Source organism: Canis lupus, chromosome 35, assembly GCF_011100685.1.
Source record: "Canis lupus familiaris isolate Mischka breed German Shepherd chromosome 35, alternate assembly UU_Cfam_GSD_1.0, whole genome shotgun sequence".
Lineage (NCBI taxonomy): Eukaryota > Metazoa > Chordata > Mammalia > Carnivora > Canidae > Canis > Canis lupus.
Genome location: NC_049256.1, coordinates 14,395,341 through 14,419,421, shown reverse-complemented (window position 1 = coordinate 14,419,421; position 24,081 = coordinate 14,395,341). Strand labels below are relative to the sequence as shown.

Here is a 24,081-nt window from a genome sequence, read left to right as displayed (position 1 = left end):
TGATATGTCAGTTATGAATTAGTAGAGCTGCTATGAGTTTTTGCAAACAGGTTTTTGTGTGAACATCTTTTCCACAATATTTTTAAGCATACTGTATATTAAGGATAATTCATTATTATGTATGCTGGAATATTTCTTTAACCTGTTGGCCCTTTATATTTATTTATGGTGTTTTTGCCCCCTAAATAGTGGACTTTCATTTTTAGGACAATTTTAGATTTACAGAAAAATTAAGCAGATAGTACAGAGAATTCCCATATATCCCTCCTTCCTCCAGTTTCTCATTAATATCTTGCATTAGTGTACATTTGCTATAATTGATAAACCAGTATTGGTATTATTAACTAATATCTTCAGATTACATTAGAGTTCACTTTTCGTATTGTAACTTCTGTGGGGTTTGGCAAATGCATAGTATCCTGTACCCACCATTACAGTGTCATACAGAATAGTTTTGCTGCCGTAAAAATCCCCTCCTAGTAACATCCGTTCATCCCTCCATCTCCACACTCCTGGCAACCCCGATCTTTTTTTACTGTCCCTATAATTTTACCTTTCTCAGAAGGTTATACTTGGAATCGTACAGTGTGTAGCCTTTTCATACTGACCTCTTTGCACTTCACAATATGCATTTAAGAGTCTTCCTGGTCTTTTCATGGCTTGATGGATTTTTCTTTGTGTCGCTGAATAGCAGTACTCCATTGTGCAGGTGTATCAGAGGTTTTATCCATTCACTTATCAAGGGATATCTTGGTTACTTCCAGTTTTTGACAAAAACAAAACTGTCATATACATTCATGGGCAAGTTTTGCCTGGATGTTGGTTTTCAGCTTATTTAGGTAAATACCTAGGAGTGTGATTGCTGGAGCAGAAGGTGGTCTGTCTTGGTGAATGGTTTTGTGAGTGTGACAAGAAGTGTATTCTACTGTTACTGGAACAGAATAGAAGGATTCTGTAAATGTCAGTGAAATCTAGTTGATTGAGAGTGCTGTTGACTTTTACTACATCCTAACTTCTTTTCTGCTTGCTGTGTCTTCCAGTTACCAATGCAAATTTGTTGATGTCTCCAGTTATAATAGTGGGTTTAACTACTTTTTCCTTGCAGTTCCATTAGTTTTTGCCTCACATTTTTTGACACTTTGTTATAAGGTGCATAAATATTAAGGATCATTATGTCTTCTTCGAGAATTGGTTCTTTATCATTATGAAATGCTTTTCTTTAACTGTGGTAATTTTCCTTGTTAAATCTGCTTTGAAATTAATACAGCTAGCCCTGCTTTCTCTTGATTAGTATTAAGTAGCATAGTGTACCTTTCTCTATCCCTTTACTTTTAATCTATCTGTGTCTTTATATTTAAAGCACATTTCTTCTAGGTGACATATATTTGGGCCTTGTTTTCTTATCCAATCTGTCAGTTTCTTTTAATTGGTAAATTAGACCTTTCACATTGAAAGTGGCTATTGTTGTAACTGGGTTAATGTCAGTGTTATTTGTAATTGTTTGCTATTAATCAGGTTTGGGTTTTTTTGCTTTATTTTTTTTTTAAATCTGTTTTCTCCCTTCTCTGGTTTTATTTTTTTTTAATGATTTTTTTTAAATTTTTATTTATTTATGATAGTCACACACAGAGAGAGAGAGAGAGAGAGAGAGAGAGGCAGAGACACAGGCAGAGGGAGAAGCAGGCTCCATGCACCAGGAGCCCGACGTGAGATTCGATCCCGGGTCTCCAGGATCACACCCTGGGCCAAAGGCAGGCGCTAAACCGCTGCGCCACCCAGGGATCCCCCTTCTCTGGTTTTAATTGAACATTTTTTATGATTGCATTTTCTTTTCTGTCTTAATATATCAATTATATGTCTTTTAAAAATTTTATTGGTAGTTGCCCTAGGGTTTGCAGTAGACATTTTCAATGAATACAAGTCGGTTTTCGAATAAAACTTTACCAGGATGCCTGGCTGGCTCAGTGGTTAAGCTCTGCTTTCAGATCAGGGCCTGATCCTGGGGTTCAGGGATCGAGTCCAACATCGGGCTCACTGAGGGGAGCCTGCTTCTCTCTCTGCCTGTGTCTCTGCCTCTCTCTCTGTGTCTCTCATGAATAAATAAATAAAATCTTTTAAAATAAAAATAAAGATTTACCATTTTATAGGTAGTGCAGGTGCTTTACAACAGACTACGATCAATTCCTCCCTCCCTTCTCAGGTAATATTGCTCTCATTTTCACTTACCTATAATTACCCAATTCATCGTTACTGTTTTTAACAATTAAGGTCAATTCAGAATAAGAAGAATAAAATCTTATTTTATCTTCATTTATTCCTCATCTTTTTCTTTATGTAGATCTGAGTTTCTCACCTATGCTTTTTCCTTCTCTCTGAAGAACTTTTAAAATTGCTTGCAAGGCAAGTCTGTTGGGCAGTTCTTTCCATTTTTGTTTGCCTGATAAAGTCTATTTGTCTTTAACTTTTAAAGGATAATTTTGCTGGATACTCGTTTCTAGATTAGTTTTTTTTTCTTTCAACACTCAGAGATTTCACTCCAGTGTCGTCTTGCTTGCATGATTTGTGGGAGGAAGTCTGATGTAATTCTTAACCCTCTCCTTAAAGGTGAGTTTTTGTTTCATTTTGTCCTTTAGTTTATTTCAAGATTTTCTTTTTGATTTTCTGAAACTTGAATATAACTCTAGGTGTTGATGTTTTGGAATTTATTCTATTTAGTATTCTTATTCTCTAAGCTTTCTGAAGTTTTGGTTTCATGCCTATTACTAATTTTGGAAAAATCCCCAGCCATTATTGCTTAAAATACCCAAGTTTCTTTCTTATTCTTTTGGTATCCCCATTATGTGTATGGTATACTTTTTATAGTTGTCCTGCAGTTCTTGTATGTTCTGTTCTGGTTTTTTTCTGTTTTTCTCTTGGCATGTTAGTGTGGAAGGTTTTTATTAACATATCTTCAGTGGATTGCTACTCCACTTCCTCACTTAGTTGAATGATGAAGTCGTCAAAAGCATTCTTTGTAGTAGTGTTTTTAACTTCTAACATTTAAAAAATTATTTTTCATAGCATATTAACAACAGTTACCTTAAATTACTAGTTTTATAACTCCAAAATCTCTGCCTTATCTGAGTTTGGTTGTGATGCTTGCTTTATTTCTTCAGAATGTATTTTTCTTTTTAGTGTTCAGTGTAATTTTTTGTTGAAATTTTTATGTGATTTTTTTGGGTAATAGGAATTTAGGTAAATAGATGGTTAGTATGAAGTTTTGTAACCTGGCTCTGAGTCAAGTTGTGTTTAATGTTTGCTTGGTGTATGTATTGTTCGACGGTGTCAGAGGCTTCATTTTTCTCTGGTTTCCTTGTTTTTGTTTCCACTGTTATTTGGGGTTTTCCTAGAAACTCCTTGAATAGAGTCTGTGTCTTGAACCTCTCTGAATTATAACCTGCTGTTATTATACTATTATACTAGAGCTTTGCTGATGTAGTGATAAGGTACCAGGGAAAGGAATTGTTTTATAATTTTATGATTAAATCTCAGTTGTTAATAGTGGACTTTCCTGTGAACTTCAGAAAAATTTTAGTCTCTACCCTCCTCCCCCTTTGTCATGAAGGCTACCTGGAACTAGAGTTGTCTCACTGCCCTTTTTCTTCTTTTTTTTAAAATTCAAATAAGATTCTGACAAAGTAGTTTACCTTGAAGGCAGGTCTATGTTAAAGAAGACACATTGAGGGACACCTGGGTGGCTCAGCAGTTGAGCCTCTCTGCCTTCAGCCCAGGGAGTGATCCCAGGGTCTCAGGATCAAGCCCCACATCGGGCTCCCTGCATGGAGCCTTCTTCTCCCTCTGCCCAAGTCTCTGCCTCTCTCTCTGCGTCTCTCATGAATACATAAATAAAATCTTAAAAAAAAAAAAAAAAGATATTGTGGGGTACCTGGGTGGCTCAGTCAGTTAAGCATCCAGCTCTTGATTCCAGCTCAGGTCATGATCTCAGGGTCATGAGATTGAGCCCTGCTTTGGGCTGGGCATGGAGCCTGCTTGGAATTCTGTCTCCCCTTCAGCTCTTCCCTCTCCCTGCACCGCCCCCCGCCCCCCAAAAGGGATGACATGTTGCTCTGGGCATATCTCAGAATGGTTACTTTTCCTCCTCCCATGCCCAAAACTGGAAGAGATCTTCTTCCTCCTGGATGATAATCTGGCAGAGCTACTAAAGGGAAACTCTTGAATATGTGGACGCTTCTCTTAAAACTGGACCTTCAAGAGTTTTAAAGCTTCCAGCTAGTTTATGCTCTGCCTTCAGGAATTCACTGTTATTTTTATAAAGTATTCTTACCAGTTAACTCTCTTCAGAAGCTCCTGTTCGTGATAAGTTCTGATCCTCTGTATTCACACAGAGAGTTGTAGATTTTTTAAAATTTGTTCAACTTTTTTTTCTTATTGTGGGGAAGGGAGTGACAAATTACAAGTTCTTTACATTTTGTAGCAGAAAACAAAAGACCTCTTGTTAATATCTTAGAGTTTTATTGAGATGTAATTCAGAATAATAAAAATTTACCCTTAAAAACATACAGTTAGGTAGTTTTTAGTATGTTCACAGACTTGTGCAATCCTTATCATTTATCTGAGAATTGATATATCACCTGGAAAAGAAATCTTATACCCATAAGCAGTCACTCCTCCCAAACCTAGGCAACCATTTACCTGTTTTGTATGGATTTGCCTACACTGGGCATTTTATTTAAGTAGAATCATACAACATGTGACCTTGTTTGCAGCTTATTTATCTTTTATCATCCCAAAGATCCATCCATTTATTTTAGAAAGAGGGGAGGTGGAGCAGAGGGAAAGGGTGAGAAGCACACTCCCTGCTGAGCACAGCCCCACAACCCTGAGATCAGAGATGATGACCTGAGGCAAAATCAAGAGTTGGATGCTCAACTGAGCCACCTAGGCACCCTCCAGCTTATTTATCTTAATGTTTTCAGTGTCATTCCTGCTGTACCATATATTAGTATTCCATTCCTTTTTCTTTCTAAATAATATTCCATTGTAAAGATATATAACATTTTGTTTGTCCATTCATCAGTAGGTAGAAACACATTTTGGGCTATTACAGATGAAGCTGTTATGAACATTTGTGTAACATTTTTGTGTGGATATGTTTTAATTTCTCCTGGATAGATGTCAGGAGTTAAATTGCTGGGTCATAAAGAAACTATGATTACCATTTCAAGGAACTGCCAGACAGTTTTCCAAAGTGACTGCACTGTTTTTCATTGTCACCAACTGTGAAAATTCTAAATGCTTATTCTTGCCAATGCATGTATTCTTGAATTCTAGTCCTCCTAGGGTGTGTGCAGTGAGTTCTCAGTAGTTTTGATTTGCATTTCCCTAATGACTGATGATATTGAGCATCTTTTCATGTCCTTATTGGCTATTTGTGTATTTTCTTTGGAGAAAAGTCTATTCAGGTCCTTTAGTTGGATTTTCTTTTTATTGCTCAGTTATAAGAGTTGTTTATATATTCTGGATAGAAATCCAGCTATATGATTTGCATATATTTTCTCCTGTTTCAAATTCCTTGACAATATTCTTCTAACCACAAGTTTTGTATTTTTATGAAGTCTAGTTTATCTTTTTGTTGTTCCTTGTAACTTTGGTATACTAAGAAACTATAGCCTAACCTAAGGTTATGAAGATTTATTCTGGTGTTTTTGTCTAAGAGTTTATACTTTAGCTCTCCCTCTTAGTTTCCTAACACATTTTCAGTTAATTTAGATATATGATGTTGAGGTATTGCTTTTCTTTCATTCTTTTGCATAGAAACACCTAGTCCTAGCATTAGTTGTTGAAGAGAACATTCTTTCTTCCATTATGTTGTCCTTGTTTCCCTTGTCCAAATCAATTGCCTGTAAACATAAGGGTTAGTTTTTAAATTCTTAATTTGTTGCATTAATATATATATGTATCTATTCTAAAGCCAGTAATAATATACTCTTAATTATTATAACTCTGGTGACTTTTAACATTGTGACGTGTGAGTCCACAGGTTTTTTTTTTTCCAAGATTGTTTTGGCTCTCCTGGGCCCCTTTGCATTTCCATGTGAATTTTAGGATCGATTTGTTAATTTCTGCAGGAAAGCAAGTTAGAATTTTGATTGGGATTGTCTTGTATCTCTAGATTAATTAGGACAGCTCTGCCATTTTAACAGTATTCTTCCTGTCCATGAACATGGTTATCTTTCCATTTATTTAGGTGTTCTTTGATTTCTTTCAGCAACGTTTTATAGTTTTTAGCATTTACATCTTACACTTTTTTATTAAATTGACTTCTAGATACTTTATTCTTTTTGATTCTGTTGTAAATGGGATTTTCTTCAATTCATTTTCAAAATGTTAATTGAGAGTAGAAATAAAACTTATTTTTTAAAAAGATTTTATTTATTTTGAGAGAGAGCATGAGCTGGGGGAGGGACAGAGAGTGGGAGATAGAAAATTCCAAGCAGAGTCCTTGCTGAGCATGGAGCCTGATGTGAGGCTCAGTCTCACGACCCTGAGACCATGACCTGAGCCAAAATCAAGATTCAGATGCCCAACCAATTGAGCCACCCAGGTGTCCCAGAACTGATTTTTGCATATTGAACTTGGTATATTACAATCTTGCTAAACTTGTATATTAGTTTTTTGATAAGGATTCCTTAGGATTTTTTTATGTACAAAATTGTGTTGTCTGTGAATAGAAAATGTTTACTCTTATCTTTATAATACGAATGTCTTTTCTTTTTCTCGCCTTATTGCCCAAGCTAGAAACTCCAGTCCAGTGCTGAATAGAAATGGTAAAGAGGATATCCTTTTCTTGTTTAAGGGGAAAATATTTAGTTTTCTACCACTAAATATGTTAGTTATGGGGTTGTTTGTTTATTTATTTTTTAAAAGATTTTATTTATTTATTCATGAGAGACAGAGAGAGAGAGAGGCAGAGACACAGGCAGAGGGAGAAGCAGGCTCCATACAGGGAGCCTAATGTGGGACTCAATCCTGGAACTACAGGATCATGCCCTGGGCCGAAGGCAGGGGCTAAACCACTGAGCCACCCAGGGATCTCCATTTATGGGGTTTTTTAATAGTTGCTTTTTACCAGGTTAGGAGGTTCCCATTTATTGCTAATTTGTTGAGTTTTGTTATAAAGAAGGGATTATAGATTTTGTCTTAATTTTTTCCTGTGTCAATGATCATGTTGCCTTTTTCCCTTATTTTCTCAGTACGGTGTATTACATTGATTATGTTTGTAAACCTGTATTTCTGTGATAAATTCCCCTTGGTCATGATGTATAATCCTTTTTGTGTGTTGCCAGATTTGGTTTGCTAGTTGAATATTTGAGCATACCTATTCATAAAGGATAGTTTTTAATGTTTTCTTGTGTTGTCTCTGTCTGATTTGGACAACAGGGTAACACTGGCCCTGTAGGGTTAGTTAGAAAGTATTCCTCATTTGTGGGGAGTAGTCTGAGGATTGGTAATAATTTTTCTTTTTTTGGTAGGACTCACCAGTGAAACCATCAGAGAATGGTTTTTCTTTCTGGGAAGTTTTAAGATTACTATTCAGTTTTGGTGGTTTATGACTTTTAGGAATTTGTCCATTTTAAGTAGGTTATATAATATGTTGCTATGTAGTTTTTTCTTTTAGTATTTTCTTATAGTTCTTTTTATTAAAGTCTTTTTTTAGGGCAGCCTGGGTAGCTTAGTGGTTTAGCTCCGCCTTCAGCCCAGGGTGTGATCCTAGAGACTCGGGATCGAGTCCCCTATCAGGCTCCCTGCATGGAGCCTGCTTCTCCTTCTACTTGTGTGTGTGTGTGTGTGTGTGTGTGTGTGTGTGTCTCTGTGTCTCTCATGAATAAATAAATCTTTAAAAATTTTAAAAAGTCTTTTTTTTTTTTTTTTTACTTTGGTAGAAATTACCATTCTTCTCTTCCTGATTTGATTAACTTGAGTCTTTTCTCTTAGTAGAACCAACTCTGGATTAATTGATTCTGTTAATTTTCTGGCCCCCAATTTAATTTATTTCTGCTCCAATATTTATTATTTGCTTCCCATTGCCTGCTTTGGGTTTATTAGGGTTTTTTTTTTTTTAATTTTTCTAGTTTCTCAAAATAGAAAGTCAGATTATTAGATATTTCTTAAAAAAAAAAAAAAAAGATTGTATTTTAAGTAATCCCTACACCCAACATGAGGCTTGACTTCCACAACCCCAAGATCAAGAGTCACACACTCTGCTAACTGAGCCAGCCAGGTGCCCTGAGATATTTCTTTTGTAAATCACAGCTATAAATTTCCTTCTAAGTATTATTTAGATTCATCCCATACATTTTGGTGTGTTTTGTTTTCATTCTCCTTCATTTCTAAGTATTTTCTAATTTCCCTTGTGGTTTCTTTCTTTCTTTTTTTTTTAAGTGTGTTGTTTAGTTTCCACATATTTATATACATTGGAATTTTTCTTGTGTTTGGAATTTCTCATTTAATTCTCTTGTGATTGGAGAATATTATTGTTTATGATTTCAATTTTAAATTTGTTGAGGCTTGTTTTACGGCCTAGTAGATTCTGGAAATTCTTCTGTGTGCTCTTGAAAAGCATGTCTCCTCCATGATTGGCAGAGTTCTACAGATGTCTCTTAGTTCTGGTTGGTTTATGGTTGTGTTCATGTATGTGTTTCCTTGTTGATCTTCTAATTGTTCATCATGACTGATAACAAGACTTAAGTCTGCCATTTGATACTTTCCTGTGTTCTACCTTTTTGTTTCTCTGCTCTTCCTTTGTTGCTTTCTTTTGTGTGAATTAAATGTTTGCAGTGTACCTTTTAATTTCATTGTGACTTTTCTGTAGTTCTTTTTTTTTTTTTCTTTAAGATTTATTTATTTGAGCGAGAGTGAGCAAACAGGGAGAGGGCAGAGGGAAAGAGAGAATCCTGAGGAGACTCCCTGCTGAGTGTAGAGCCATATGCAGGGCTCTGTATCCCAGGATCCTGAGATCATGACCTGAGCTGAAGAGTTGGACTCTTAACCGACTGAGCCACCCAGGTGCTCCTTGAGTTATTTTCTTATGGTTGCTCTAGAGGATTACTTAGAGAATATCTTAATAAGAAGATATAAATACTAACTTAATTTCAATAGTAGTTAAATTTTGCTCCATAGTATATCTATTTTCTCCCTTCTCCTTTTTTGCTATTATTGTCATAAAATTATATCTGTATATAATTCAAACCCAAAATGTTATAATTACTGCTTTATGTTTTTTAGGTGGGAAAAGAGAAACAAATCATTTATACTGTCTTTTATGTTTATGTAGTTAACTTTATTGATGTCCTTTTTATAGATTTGAGTTACTATCTAGTTTCCTTTCTTTTCTGCTTTATTATTATTATGCAGTTTTGTTAGTGACAAATTTTCAGTTTTTGTTTATTTGGGAGTGTTGTAGTTTTTCCATTTTTGAAGTATAGTTTTGCTCCGTATACAATTCTTGCTTTACAGGCCTTTCTTTCAGCACTGCAGTACACATCCCACTGCCTTCTGGCTTCTGTGGTTTCTGATGAGAAGTCTGTTGTATATCTAATTGAGCAAAATAGCATTAATTATATAAAGCAATAATGGTGATATTCTTGTGGGATGTGTTACATACAAAGAAGTAAAACATGACAACAGTACACAAATGTGGGAAGAGGTAAACAGGCTTTAAAAATTTTTGTGTTCTATTGTCATCATGTGATGAATATACTAATCCAATCAAGACTATGTTAAAGATTCAATTTTTAACACTTACATGGTGTTCATTAATACAATATCAAAATGTAGGGACGCCTGGGTGGCTCAGTGGTTAAGCATCTATCTGCCTTTGGCTCAGGGTGTGATCCTGGAGTCCCAGGATCGAGTTCCACATTGGGCTCTTTGCATGGAGCCTGATTTTCTTCCTTCTTCCTATGTCTCTGCCTCTCCCTGTGTCTCTCATGAGTAAATAAAATCTTTTAAAAAACTACCAAAATGTAAAAAAAACAAAAACAAAAAAACAAAAAAAATGTATAGCAAAAAGCTAACAAAAAGGTTAAATATAGAAAAATTTTAACGACATGGGAAAGGATGAATGGAGAGAACAGATGGAAAACAAGCTAGTAGACTTAGACCTGTAGTAGGAATTAAAACTATTCTTCTAAAAATAAAAATAAAAAAAAGAAAACTATTCTTCTTAGTCTCTCTTGTTAGGTATTTGATATAACCAAAATTTTAAAAATGCTAAAAAATGTAAAATTTGAAAATATCTGTAGTGTTATATGGATCTGAAAAGTTTTTATGTTCATTTTCTTTCCTAAATACACAGCACCACAATGATAAATTTTTTGTTCGTGTACTTAAAAAAATCTTGCCACTCCCTCTCTGCTGTTGAATTTGAGCTCGTTTTTACATGTCATGCAACACCTCAGACATCTATCAGCCATAGTTCACTACCTGTTACAGGCCACACCCATCCACATCTGCCATTACAGATTTGCCCCCGTGGAATAACTTTCCTTCCACTACTTCACAATAACCCACAAACTACAGTCCTGTGTACCTATTTCCCCAAGTAAACTTCAGGTCTTTTTCAGTGTGAAGTGCTATGTTTATTGTAGTGTTTATGTATTTTAAACAACTCAGCATGTGTAAAATCGTTTTTATTGAATTTTGTTGTTTTTTAAATTGGGTTTTTTTCTTTTTCTAAATGTCTTACTGACGGAATTTTGGAATGCTGTGCTCTTGGTCCATTTTTTCCCCATAAGCCTTGCAGTTTTTACTGCATGATTTTGTAAAGTGCAATCAATTTAAGGAACTTAAATGTGATAATACAACATGAGTCCCCCCCACCCCCCAGCTTCTGTGCTAATAGATATTTCATTTCACTGTCTTCTGGGTTTCATATATTCTTGTGAGAAATGTACAAGTGAGTATTCAGCTCCGTGTTCCTATGACAGTAAAATGTCCTGTCCACCCCCCTGCCCCACCCCAGCTGCCTTCAGTATTTCGCTTTTAGTTTTCAGCAGTTTAACTGATTTCTGCCTAGGTGTGTGCTTTTCTTTACATTTAACCTGATGAGGTTTGCCGTGCTTTTTGAATATATAAATGTTTTTGTTTTCCCACATCTGGGAGATTTTACCCAAATTTTTTAAACCCATTTTCCTTTTCTTCTTCTTCTTCTTCTTCCTTCTTCCTTCTTCCTTCTTCCTTCTTCTTCCTCCTCTTTCTTTCTTCTTCTTTCCTTGTGGGACTCTGGTTTACGTGTATGTTAGACCTTTGGATACTGCCTCAAGGGACTTCCTCCCCCCCCCCCCAATATTTTTTCTCTCTGTTCTTCATATTGCTCTCTCTTGATTTTTACTTACTCGTTTTGCCATTTCCAATGTGCCGTTAAGTACATAAGGTAAATGCTGATTTCAGATGTTTTTCAGCTCCAGAATTTTTGTTTTTTTTTATTGTTTCTCTTTGTTTAAATTGCTATCATTTCATTCAGTACAAGCAAATTTCCCTGTACATCCTTGAGCATTTTTAAAAACAGCTGCTTCAAAATTCTTTGTATTTCAATTTCACTTTATCATCTCAGAGTCATTTTCTCTTTTATTTCTTTTCTCTTGAATATGCATCATGTTTTCCTGTCTCTTTATATGTAAAGTACCATTAATTGTATTCTAGTATGTGGATTATAGATTTTAAAAGCAATGGTATTTTTATTTTTAAAGGTTTTATTTATTTGACTGAGAGGGTGAGCGCACAAACGGGGTGCAGCAGGCAGAGGGGGTGGGAGAAGCAGGGACCCTGACATGGGGCTCCATCCCAGGACCCTGGGATCATGGCCTGAGGCGAAGGCATGAGCCACCTGAGCCACCCAGGTGCCCTGCAATAGTATTTTTAAAGAATCTAATTGTTATTAGTTGCATATTTCATAATTTTTTGTGCTGATTGTTTCTTTGACTCATGTATTCTGTTTTTTTTTTTTTTCCACTTGTCTTGCTACTAAAGCATATCCTCAAATAGTTCTTTCATGCGGTTCTGTGGGTAGTAAACTTAGCTTTTTACTATCTTGAACAACCTTATTTTGCCCTCATTTTCAATGCTACTGTAGGCATTCGGTTCTAGCTTGGGAGTTCTTTACCTTAGTACTTTGTGCCATTGTTTATCATCATCAGTCTAATGGTTTTTTGGGGAGAGCAGATAATCTGCCTGTTCTCTTCTGGGAGCTTTTTTTTTTTAAGATTTTATTTATTTATTCATGAGAGACACAGAGAGAGAGGCAGAGACACACACAGGCAGAGAGAGGAGCAGGCTCCACGCAGGGAGCCTGACGCGGGACCTGATCCCGAGTCTCCAGGATTACACCCTGGGCTGAAGGTACCGCTGAGCCCCCTGGTGCCCCATCTTCTGGAAACTCTCAGGAGTATGTGTTACTGGTATTCTACAATGTGCCGACGTGAGACATGTTTATTTTTATCTTTTTCAGTGTGGTATGCATTTTCAATTCAATTTCTTTTTTAGTTGTGGAAAAATAGCTAAATATCTCAGTAAATATTGATATCTGGCTTTAACTTTCATGCTCACGATTCCTTTTGTCTTTTACATATCCTGAATGTACTTTTGAAAATGCTTTGTCTTCCTGCCCACTCGTTCATGTCATCGAGAATGAATTCTTGTTGCAGTTGTAGATTTCCTTGGCCTTCTATGTATTTGGTATATTTTAGAATTTTGCTTTTGTGGTCTCATTTTGATTGGGAAATTTAAAGTTTTTCTTCATTTTGTTCATCTTTTTCTGTACTTATTTTCCCTTGATTACAGTTTGTGCTTTCTAGCACCTGGACCCTTAAACTAAAAGCAGGTATCCGTTAGAATTTTCAGCTTGGTTCTTCAGGGTGGATTAGCAGCTTTGTGGATGCAGCCACTGATCATTCCACGGCGTTGTTTGGTATTCATCAAGAGACCTCTCTTTCTCTTAACCAAGGCAGCAGGTGGTATTAGCATTTCCTTATCTTCAGGAGTGGAAGCCTGTCTTAAAGCCAGTCTTTGGCTTTAAGCAGGGAGCATTTTTAATTCTTGTGTCCTCAGAAGGGGAAACTGGTAGCCATTCACAAGTGCTCATAGACTCAGCTTTGTAGGTCCCTTGCTGTATCCCTGCTCACAGCTTTGCATTTCTTCTCCTCAAAGACTGGAGTCCTCTACCTTCTTAATAAGCCTTTTTTTTTTTTCTTTCCCAATACTTAAATTGTATTGTTTGGAACAGAGGGACTTAACTAAAAAAACACACTTAATGAGTCTTTTTTGACTAGATTTCTAAATGTTGTTTCTTGATGTTTTGTCACTCTTGTCTCACTTGACACCTGCTCTTGTTAGTAATATTGCTTTTGTGAGTTCAGCTCATTCAGAGTTTTAATATTTAGTAGGACAAACATGAATTTACTTTTGTTTTTAAAAATGTTTTTCTTGATTAAAATTCTGCATTTTTACATAGGAACTTTAAAATCATTTTCTAGTTTTGAAAATTCATTGGGAATCCTAAGTCTTACTATGTGTATACAGTAATTTTGGAAATATTTTTTTGTGCTGTCATGTTATCCAGATACATAACATATCTATTTACAGGTTTTTAAAAATATTTTATTTATTTGAGAGAGAGTGAGCACACGTGGGAGGAGAAGCAGAGGGAGAGGGAGAAGCAGACTCCTTACTGAGCAGGGAGCCCCAGGCCAGACTCGATCCCAGGACCCTGAGATCATGACCTGGATGGAAGACAGATGCTTAACCAACTGAGCCACTCGGGTGCCCCTACAGATGTTTATATATTGTTTTTATGCCTTGCTTGAGATTCCTGTTCTGTGATTTTTATAGTTTTGTGATTGGTATGTTTATACTATTTTTTTCCTCTAGTACTACTAGAAGAGAAATTTAAATGTTTTTTTATATCCAGTCACTTTTCCAGAAGACTTAATTACACTTGACCTCTGAACACAGGTTTGATCTGCATAGGCACACTTATATGCAGGTTTTTTCCCAGTAAATACAGTACAATGCTATAAATGTATTTTCCTTATGATTTTCTAAACATTTTTTTCTTCCATATTAAGAATACAGTATATAAAACACATAATATACAAAATATATGTCGGGCACCTGGGTGGCTCAGTCAGTTGAGTCTGCCTTCGGCTTAGGTCATGATCTCAGAGTCCTGGGATCGAGTCTGGTGTCCCGCTCCCTGTTCAGTGGGGAGTCTCCTTCTCCCTCTGCCCCTCCCCTTATGTGCGTGCTCGGGCGCGCGCGCGTGCCCTCTCTCTTTCTCAAATAAATAAATGTGCTCTCTCTCTCTCTCAAATAAATAAATGTCTAAAAAGAATGTATCATTTTACTGTTCATGTTACCCATAAGCTTCAATAGTAGACTATTAGTAGCAAGTTTTGTGGGAATCCAGTTACACATGGATATTGGACCTCATGGAAGCCAGCACCCAGCACCCTGCATTGTTTAAGAGTCCACTGTAATTCTAAAAGCTGTTAGTAAATTCTGTAGTGTTCTATATATATAATCATGGCAACTACAAATAAATATTATTGTATATCTTTTAATATTATACTGGTTATTTGTTTTCATTATATTATTGTCTGAAACCTTCAAAATAATGTTTAACAGTTGTAGACAATTGCTTGTCCTGATTTTAATGGAAATGGTTTCAGTGTTTACTGTTGAATATCTTGTTGTATTAGATTTGAAAGAAAGTGTATCATATTTTAGTTTCCTTTTACTCTTATTTTGCTTGAGTTTTTATTTAGAATGGTAGCTGAAATTTGTCAAGTGCCATTTAAAATCTTGATGCAATCATAGTCAATTAGCTTTTTCGCAAACTGGATTCATCTTTTATTTAGTTGGTATTTGGGGAGGTTTTTTGCATCAGTACTTACAAGTGTACTGCTTTATACTCTTCCTGCTTTTCAACTATCTTTATCAGCTTTTATTAATATTTTATAAGCTTTTAAAAATGAATCACATACCTTAATAATTACTTTTTCCTCTTCCTCTTACATTTCTTTTTTTGGGGGGATAATTTTGTTCTTTTAGTTTGATAAATTAAAAATTAAGAGTCCCATATTTAATTTGATTTTGTCATTTTGCCAAACTCCGAGAAAACCAGTATATGGATACCATACAGTACATATTTTCAAGTGTAATGTTATTAAATATTTTAAATGTCTTTATATGAATTTGACATTTTTTCGAATCTGTATCCAGGTCCCAATTTTTGTGGTCTAGATTTTTTACTATGTCTTTTTAGAAATACAAGTTTCAAAAAAAAAAAAAACCCAAATAAACAAAAAAGAATTATAAGTCTCCCAATGACTGTTTATCTTTTTTTCCACAAATCCCCCTATACTTTTTACTGGAAGTCTTAATCCTAAATATTTATGTGTAGATAAGTTGAAAGATTTTTATAGTTGTTACTAGAGTGCATAATAATTATTACTAGTACTTTGTATTTATGAATGAGTACTGTAGGAATTTACAGTGAATCTGGGTTTTATTGTTGCTTCATATTGCTCTTCCTGCTATTTAATGAATTGTAATAAATTTTTTGTAGCTGTCCTAAGTGTTTCAACTTGGGCTGGGTTCTGATATATTTCAGAGTATTTGGTAATTTTTACACATGTGGTTATAATAACCTGTTTTTCTTCCTTCCCTTTTTTTAACAGTTACATGGGAATTGGTCTTTCTGCTCAAGGTGTGAACATGAATAGACTACCAGGTACTTAAAATTGAATTATAGCACTGTCTTACGGCTACCTCCTTCTGGCTAAAAATTTGAAGTAATAAATTGAAATAGTTAAATACATTGATGTTCTATCTTTAATCACCTATGTTATGAGTTCTAAGTGGAAGCCAAGTGGTTTTAAAAGATTGAAATTTTATGCTATTTAGCAAAACTTCTATCTACCATGCATTTACCATGCATTTTTTTTGTTTTGTGTTTTTGCTTGTTTTGTTTTGTTATTTTAGCTTCCATTACATAGTCATATCAACTACTTGAAATCTTTTAATGTGATTGATTCTCTTAGCTACCCAGCACATGTCTGGCTTTTAACCTATGTTCCTTTGTTTAATGTTCTGGGAATGTAGGCTAATAGTAAAAGTAAACTAAGGAAGGTGTCAGTTGGGATACCAGAACTGTTTTCCAAAACTGTTAATCAGAAGAAAGTGATTCTTGTATTATATTTTCTGGTATTCTGTTTTCTAATGTTAAAAATTAATTCTAGGGGAGACTTTTTGAAAATAGAAAAATCTCCCATTTTATTTTATTTTATTTTTTTAATAAAATCTCCCATTTTATATTAAACTCTATGTGTTTCAATCAAAGCAAAATTCCTTTGGTCTGTTAGCAAAGGAAATATGCATGGAAAATGTGTCTTGCTATTTTTTTTAATCATAGTCTTGTTTAATACATGTTTTAGTCTTCTGTGTGGTAAATTTATTTTCCTTAGTGTTACTTAGTGTTATAAACAGTATTTTAATGTAGAAATCATGTGGTATAATTGTTGGGAATTTAAATGTATATTTGAGGATTTTATCTTTGTGCTGTCATCTATTGTACTATTCTTGTTTATCTTGTCATAATGTTTAGTGAGTAGCACTAGTACAGGGGAACCTTACTTTTCATTGTAAATATACTGGAACTTTCTCTTTAGGCTGGGATAAACATTCATATGGTTATCATGGGGATGATGGACATTCGTTTTGTTCTTCTGGAACGGGACAACCTTATGGACCAACGTTTACGACTGGTGATGTTATTGGCTGTTGTGTTAACCTTATCAACAATACCTGCTTCTACACCAAGAATGGACATAGTTTAGGTACTAAGAAAATGTGTTGCATGTAAAATAATCCAGTATTGTGATTATTGTACTTACAGCATGGTAGTCACATTTACTATATAGTCCTCTATTATAAATACATGCCTCTGGATATGATTTCTTTGTTCTTTCTAGGTGGAAGTTGAGGAAATAGTGAAAATTTATATTCTGGGAAGACTATGTTGTATCACATGTATGGGAATAACTATGAAAATAATCCCCATGTTCACATATCTATTCTAGGAATAGAAATGCTAAATGTTTTCTGCTTTGAGTAAAACACTAAACACTTGATAGTGTGACTGAATTCTCTAGGTAACAGGTGCCAAGAGAAAAAGGCTGTCAGTTTTTAGTGTATTCTGTTTGGGGTAATAATGAAGGAAAGGCTTGATACTGGAACCAAATGAAAGGCATTTGACCTACTAAAAGGGCAGGCATGATAACGATGATGACTACAAGTTCTGCAGAAAGGAGAGTTTGTTTTTTTAATATTTTATTTATTTGGGAGAGCGAGAATGAGAACACAAACAGGGAAGGGGCAGAGGCAGAGGGAGAGGGAGCAGCAGGGTCCCCACTGAGCAGAAAGCTTGACCTGGGAGTTGATCCCAGGAACCTGGTATCATGACCTGAGCCAAAGTCAGATGCTCAACCAACTGACCCACCCACGCACCCCAAGGAGCAGAATTAAAACAAAAAACTAATAGCAAAATTTCTAAGGGTAAAAGACAGATGGGAGTTAAATAAATAAATAAACAAACAAATATTAATGAAAACATGAAGAAGCCTATCCATTATAAGACTAATATAAAATTAGGCTTTTTAGTTGTGTATGCACCCATAGCACTTCAAATTGAGAACTGTGTGTGGTGGTTATATTTTCTTAATTTTTTGTTGTTGTTTTTATACAGAAAGTATAAAGGATAGTAAGACTGATATTTTAAAAATAAAATGGTTTCACGTTTTTTGAAAAGTCCTTGATTCAAAGCAAATTATTTCTGATGAGGTAAATCTAAAGGAAGCAAAAATCACTCAGAAGGCAGAAATTTCCATGTGCTGAAAAATAGTATTTAAAAATTAGACCATAAACAGTATCCTTAGGTATACAGTAGATATTCTTTAATATAATACAAAAACTGTTGTGTCTTTCATTTCATAATAGAAAATTCTAAATTTCTGGCTACATTGGTAATAACCATTCCTTTTTACTGTCTCACCGTATTCCTGATATAAAATTAATATTTTCACTTTTATATTTGGGTTAAATCTTTCCCTTCTCATTACTAATATTGATTCTGAAGTCCTGTGTTATCTGACTTAAAGGTTGTCCCAAGTCCATGGGTAGACTGGTGGTTACTGGTAAAAGAATGTTTTTTCAGGACACCAGGCAAGATACGTATACTTGTGATTTGATTGCTGTGGCCAGCTAGTTTCCAGAGGATGCAGCCTCTTTAGTTTATTTGTTGTTACTCTTCTGGCTCTGATGTATCAGAGCGGTTAACTGGGATGGTTTTAATTGCCTTAGCTGCTTAAGATATTTGTATTTAAATTAAACTGCAGAAATCTGCTTTTAGGTATGACTTTTGATTCAGAAATGCAAAAGAAGGCATAATTTTAAAACCAAAATTATTCTTTTTACAGTTTTTAAAACTTTATTCCAGAGAAGAAATTTTATTTTGGAAGATGGAAAGGTCATGATGATGTGATTTTGTTTCTCACTAGATTTTCACAAACATTTATATTGAAATTTTCTCTTCAATAAGAAAACTATTTTTGAAAGTGAGATACTTTTTAAGAAAAAGGTACATTCTAAGTTTAAATTTGAAACCTTTATCAGTATTCATTTATAAATTTAATAAATGCTTATTAAGCCCAAAGAGAGTCATTAATATGGGTTCTTTAGTTGCTTGGGTTTGTCTCCTTGCTTAGGCTGTGTGACCTTTTGCGAGTTAATATTTCTGTGCCTCAATTTGTAAAATAAGGTCGCTATAATACCTACCTTTTTTTGGTTGTTAAAGTAGACTGATGCATGCAAAGTTCTTAGGTGATTTCCTGGCACACAGTGAGTACTCATTAAATGTTTATTATCGTTGTGTGCCAGAGTCTGGGCTAGATGCTGGGGATGCAGTGGCAAAGAGCTACTCTTCTAGAACAGAGTTCAACAGGCCAAGGCCCATGTGCCAGATTGGTCTCCTATCTATGTTTTAAGTCAAGTTTCATTGGAACAAAGCCACACCCATTCATTTGTGCGATGCAGCCACTTTCCTATTCCAGTGGCAGAACTTAGTAGTTATGACAGAGACCATATGGTTTGGAGAGGAGAAAAGATTTACTCTCTGGGTCTTTACAGAAGTATGCTTAACCTCTGGTCCAAATTCTAACATCTAGAAGATAAAATATTATTTACATCCTGTTTTTTATATTTCCTGAGGTGGATCATTTCCACCCAAAAGCTGATACATCTTTAGTTTCTGTTTCATAAAGGTTTCCAAAATATATATTTACTGATCATAGAGGAATGGAAAGGGTTTTTTGTTTTGTTTTGTTTGTAAAGAGTTTGTTTATTTGAGAGAGAAAGGGAAAGAAAGCCCAGAAGGGAGGAGGGAGGAGGGTCTAAGGGAGAAGCAGACTACCAGCTGAGCTGGGAGCCCAATGTGTGGGGCTCAGACCTGGGACCCTGGGATCACTACCGGAGCTGAAAGCAGATACTCAGCCGACTGAGCTCCCCAGGTGCTCTGGAAAGGTTTTTGAGAAAACAGTTAAAGAAGAAACAGTATCTAGGTTAATTTAATTGGAAATTTTTTTTTACTTTGTTTTATTGAATATCATCAATTGAAGGTTACTTTTTAAAAAGCCTCTTGACAAATCAGAAAACTAGAAATATAAATTAATTGCCTTCTGTGTAAAACTTAATTATACTAACTTACTAAAGTATCTTTTTGTGGTCTGAATCTGTACAGTTTGTGGTAGCTATATTTGGCAGTGTTCAAAAAATGTTAGCTAATCTATGAAACTGACTTGGGTTTTTCATTAGAGTTTTTGGTAAGGACTGAGGATTTTATTACCTATTAACAAAAAGGAATTTTTGCTAAACCTACAGAAGTAGACCCTCTTTGCTATAATAGATATCTTTGAGGACAATAATTTTTTATTGAAAATTGTTAAGATACGGTTGGTAATATTTTATTAACGTAATCTCTCTTGTTTTCTGTATCCTTTTAGTTTTCTGAAGATTTTAGAGTAAATTTTCATATTTGGCCGGAAGTCACTTTGCTTTCTATTTATTAATAAAGCTAAAAGTTACCAATGTTTTATGGGGGATATGGGGAGACCTCCAGCTTTGCTTTCCTCCTGACAAGCCAACATGAACTTACTAGTTTTTAAAAGTCCTAAAAACAGAACTTAACTACAAACCACTATTTTTACACATTTATTAAAAGCCATATAGTAGAGATGCATAGTTTGTCTTTTAATTAATTATTACTTTAATAAATAGAGTCAGATAGTTGTGTTTTCTGATGGGTCAGCACAATTACAAAGCCATGAAATCTCCAGTGGGAAGAGACCTTAAAGATGATTTAACAGAAACACCCCTAATTTTTAGATGATGATCAACACTGGAGAGGTACTGGTGCTGGTGTGTTGGTTTTGTTTTGTTTTAACGTGTGTTTAGGTGGGAAGAACTGAAATTAACTAACAAACCACTCGGTCTCCTGTTTTTCTAGAGCTCAGTCCTCTTAAACCTGTGAATGAGGTCCTACAGAAATAATTGGTTTATTTATTATTTTATTTTCACCCAAGTAATATACTTAAATATTTGAAGAGAGATTATTAAATCATCACTTTGGGATGCCAGAGACTTACTCCTATGACTTCATGTTAATTCAGGTCTATCTGGAACATGACTGTGTTGAAATTACTGTCAGAGGACATTCGTGAGAAATTCTCACCCTATAAATCTTGATCCTTTGAATGAGGAATTGAGTTTTTTCACAGAATAGTCCAAAGTTATTTAAGAATGTACTTCCATGAGAAAAAAAATTTTTTTAAAGAAACAACAGTACTGTATTTCGCATCATTCACTTTTTTTTTTTTTCTTTGTAACAACAACAAAAATCTCTTCTTTCCCTTCCCCTCAAAATTACAAAGCTAAATCTAGGTGAGAAAGATTAAGTGAAAAGACTGGGTGTAAAGCAGCTTGGGTATTGGTAAAAAATTAGATACTATTTTGCAACCAGTTTTCTTATATGGCTCCTGACATAGCTTAGAAGATACATCTGAAACCATTTTTAAAGTCCTGGAGGCAGTTGCAGTACTCCAGAAATAAAATTGGTGTGTGACTAATGAGGATGTTGATTTTGAAAGGAGATAGCATTCGTTCAGACCTCTGTTGCTCTTTCTGAGAAAAATGCTAGTCTCATTATTTTATATTTAGGTTTTAAATTTTTTCCTTCCTTTGTTTTCAGTTATAAATTCAGCTTGTCATTATCATCTGCCTTTGAAAACCCATTTCTAATGCCACTTTTTTTTTGTTTTGTTTGTTTTGTTTGTTTTTTAGGTATTGCTTTCACCGACCTACCGGTAAGACATAATTTCTTTTAAAAGCTGTTTTGTATTTTTAATTAAAAGAAATACGAAGAAACTATTATTAAGCCTGTTTGGAATTCCGTCTTACTGATACTTATCAAGCTTATATGCGATGCATAGAATAGAGAGCTTTTCTCTAGCCTCCATTGTTGTCACCTTCAGAAATTAGGCTCCAAATGGCATTTGGTGCCCTGGCCCAAGGGAACTACTGTTATAGTGAGAAAAAACAACAACACAAAAACAGAAAAACAATTACTTAAAATACACCTTGTAATGTCACTGTCACTGCATTCACTTAAAATATGTTTCTTTGGTATCACTGAACTTTTCAGCAAGTGGCTGTGCAACAGTTGTGGTCATTTATTTATGCCGAGTATACCGAAATGACTGCTCTGTGGCAGATTCTGTGCGTGGGGTGCATCATTCATCTAACAGGTGAAGGTCTCTGCCCTCTTGAAGCTGGAGAATAGGAGTAAATGACACATTAAAAATAAGTAAATTAAAACATTTTAAAAGGTTTTAGGTACTTCTTAAAGAGAAAAAGAACATGGAAGTACCAGAGACAGAACATGGGTTATACAGTTTGCTCACCTTTGGAAAGGTTTGCAAGGGCTGAGGACTTGAGCAGAGACTTGTGACAAAGTGAAGGGAGTCACCTGAACGGCAGGCAGAGCAAGCATGTCCCAGGCAGAGGGAGCAGTTAGAAGGAGCCCGACTAAGGAAGGGGCCCGGAGACCCAAGACAGTGCTAGGTGAGTCCGAGGTCATGGGGGGGAAGGTGGGCTAGAGGGTGGACATCTTGCGAGCCATAATGAGTACTTGGGCACTCACCGTGAGTGGAATGCAGCCACACTGCAGAGTTTACCGTTCTCACGGTATAACTCAGTTTTCAAGATCGCTGACTGCCGGCTGAAAGGTAGACTCGGGCAGGGAGTGAGAGCAGAAGCAGGCTGACCTGTGAGGATGCTGTTGCAGAAATTCAGGCAGCAGGTGATTGTGTCATTACAGATTGGAGAACTGGCTTGATTCTAGATACCTTGTTTACCAAGGTGAAGACTAGCCATTGTAATATGCACCATGTATAAGATGAAGGGAGGAAAACCTAACTATGATATATTTTCTTAGCACTTAGAATTTTCATTTTGTATTCACTGAATGATCTGTTAGGGTATTGAAATATGGTGTTTTGTTTTGTTTAAGATTTTATTTATTTACGAGAGGCATAGAAAGGCAGAGACATAGGCAGAGGAAGAAGCAGGCTCCTTGCAGGGAGCCCAGTGTGGGACCCAATCCCAGGACCCCGGGACCTGAGCCAAAGGCAGATGCTTAACCACTGAGCCACCCAGGCATCTCGAAATACAGATTTTTTTTTTTTTAAGATTATTTATTTATTTATTTGAGACACACAGAGAGAGACAGAGAGAGAGAGACAGGCAGAGGGGGAGGCAGGCTCCATGCAGGGAGCCTGACGTGGGACTCCATCCCAGGTCTCTAGGATCACGCCCTCGGCTGAAGGTGGCGCTAAACTGCTAAGCCACCAGAGCTGCCCGAAATATAGATTTTTTTTTTTTTAAATCAGTATCACTCGTTGCACCCCTGAAAATAATAAATAAGGATTATAGATTGATGAAGATATTTCCCACACTTCATGCTTAGAGTCCAATCTTTGAAACCACTTTTTTAGAGTTGATATCCCTGGTTTTCTACGTGATGCTGTCTTTGCCATTAAGAACATTTATTAAGAGCTCTCCATTATATCTCTGGCATTTTCTTCCAAGCTCCTGATTGCATTGTGCAGTTTTCAATATTACCAGAGGATACTAACCAAAAGTTTTCTGGCAACAGCTAAGACTCTGGTATTTTTTCTTAGGTGGTTCATACATGGCTTGTTGACTAAAGTGTCTTAGAGGTGGCAGTTAACCAGCTGTTCCACCAGGAAAAAAAAACAGTCAAGTTCTAGAGTTTTCAGAGACCTTATTCTTCAACAGATTCACATCTGTGTAGGCAGGGACAGCTGCCTGAGTAGGCAGATGTAGGGTGCCACTATTCATAAGACACATTTCAGTTGCAGAGATGTTTTGAGAGAGGTGACAGGAGAATCACAGGCAGAGAATAGTCATCCAATCTATAGATTAGAATTATTTTCAGGAATATTAATAGAAAAAAATCAAAGTTATAGTAGAGAACAACTTTGCTAAGCTAAGGAAGATTCAGAGTCTGAAATCAGCATACTTACTAGGAAGCATTATTTAATACGCAGTAGGGGAACAAGTGTTTATCTTTTGAAAAAGTGTGTAATCTTAGGATTTTGTCTTATATTTATATCAAAGTAAGTTCCAGGTAGATTAAAGAGTTAAATTCAAAAATAAAAATAAATCTGATTTGAAAAAAATCCCAACTTAGAGCCAAGAGAATTTTCTGATGGATTGGATGTGAAAATACGAGAAAGAGGATAGGACTTCGAGATTCTTGGCCTAAGGAATGGAAGGAATGGTGATGCTACTTACTGATACAGAGAAGGCTGTATATAGGCAGAGCAGGTTTTGAGGGAGAGATCTGGAGATCAGTTTGGATAAGTTAAATGGAGTTACCGAGCATAGAGT

General features: G+C 35.5%; 1 protein-coding gene across 1 annotated transcript in view; it reads left to right on the top strand.

Moving 5' to 3' along the window:
* Positions 1–24,081, top strand: part of RANBP9 (RAN binding protein 9) — a 93,148-nt gene that overhangs the window by 37,862 nt on the left and 31,205 nt on the right. Inside the window, exons 3-5 of the mRNA XM_038584198.1 lie at positions 15,738–15,790; positions 16,728–16,895; positions 21,451–21,473. Coding sequence (XP_038440126.1) covers positions 15,738–15,790; positions 16,728–16,895; positions 21,451–21,473 — 244 coding nt within the window. The remainder of the gene's footprint in view (positions 1–15,737; positions 15,791–16,727; positions 16,896–21,450; positions 21,474–24,081) is intronic.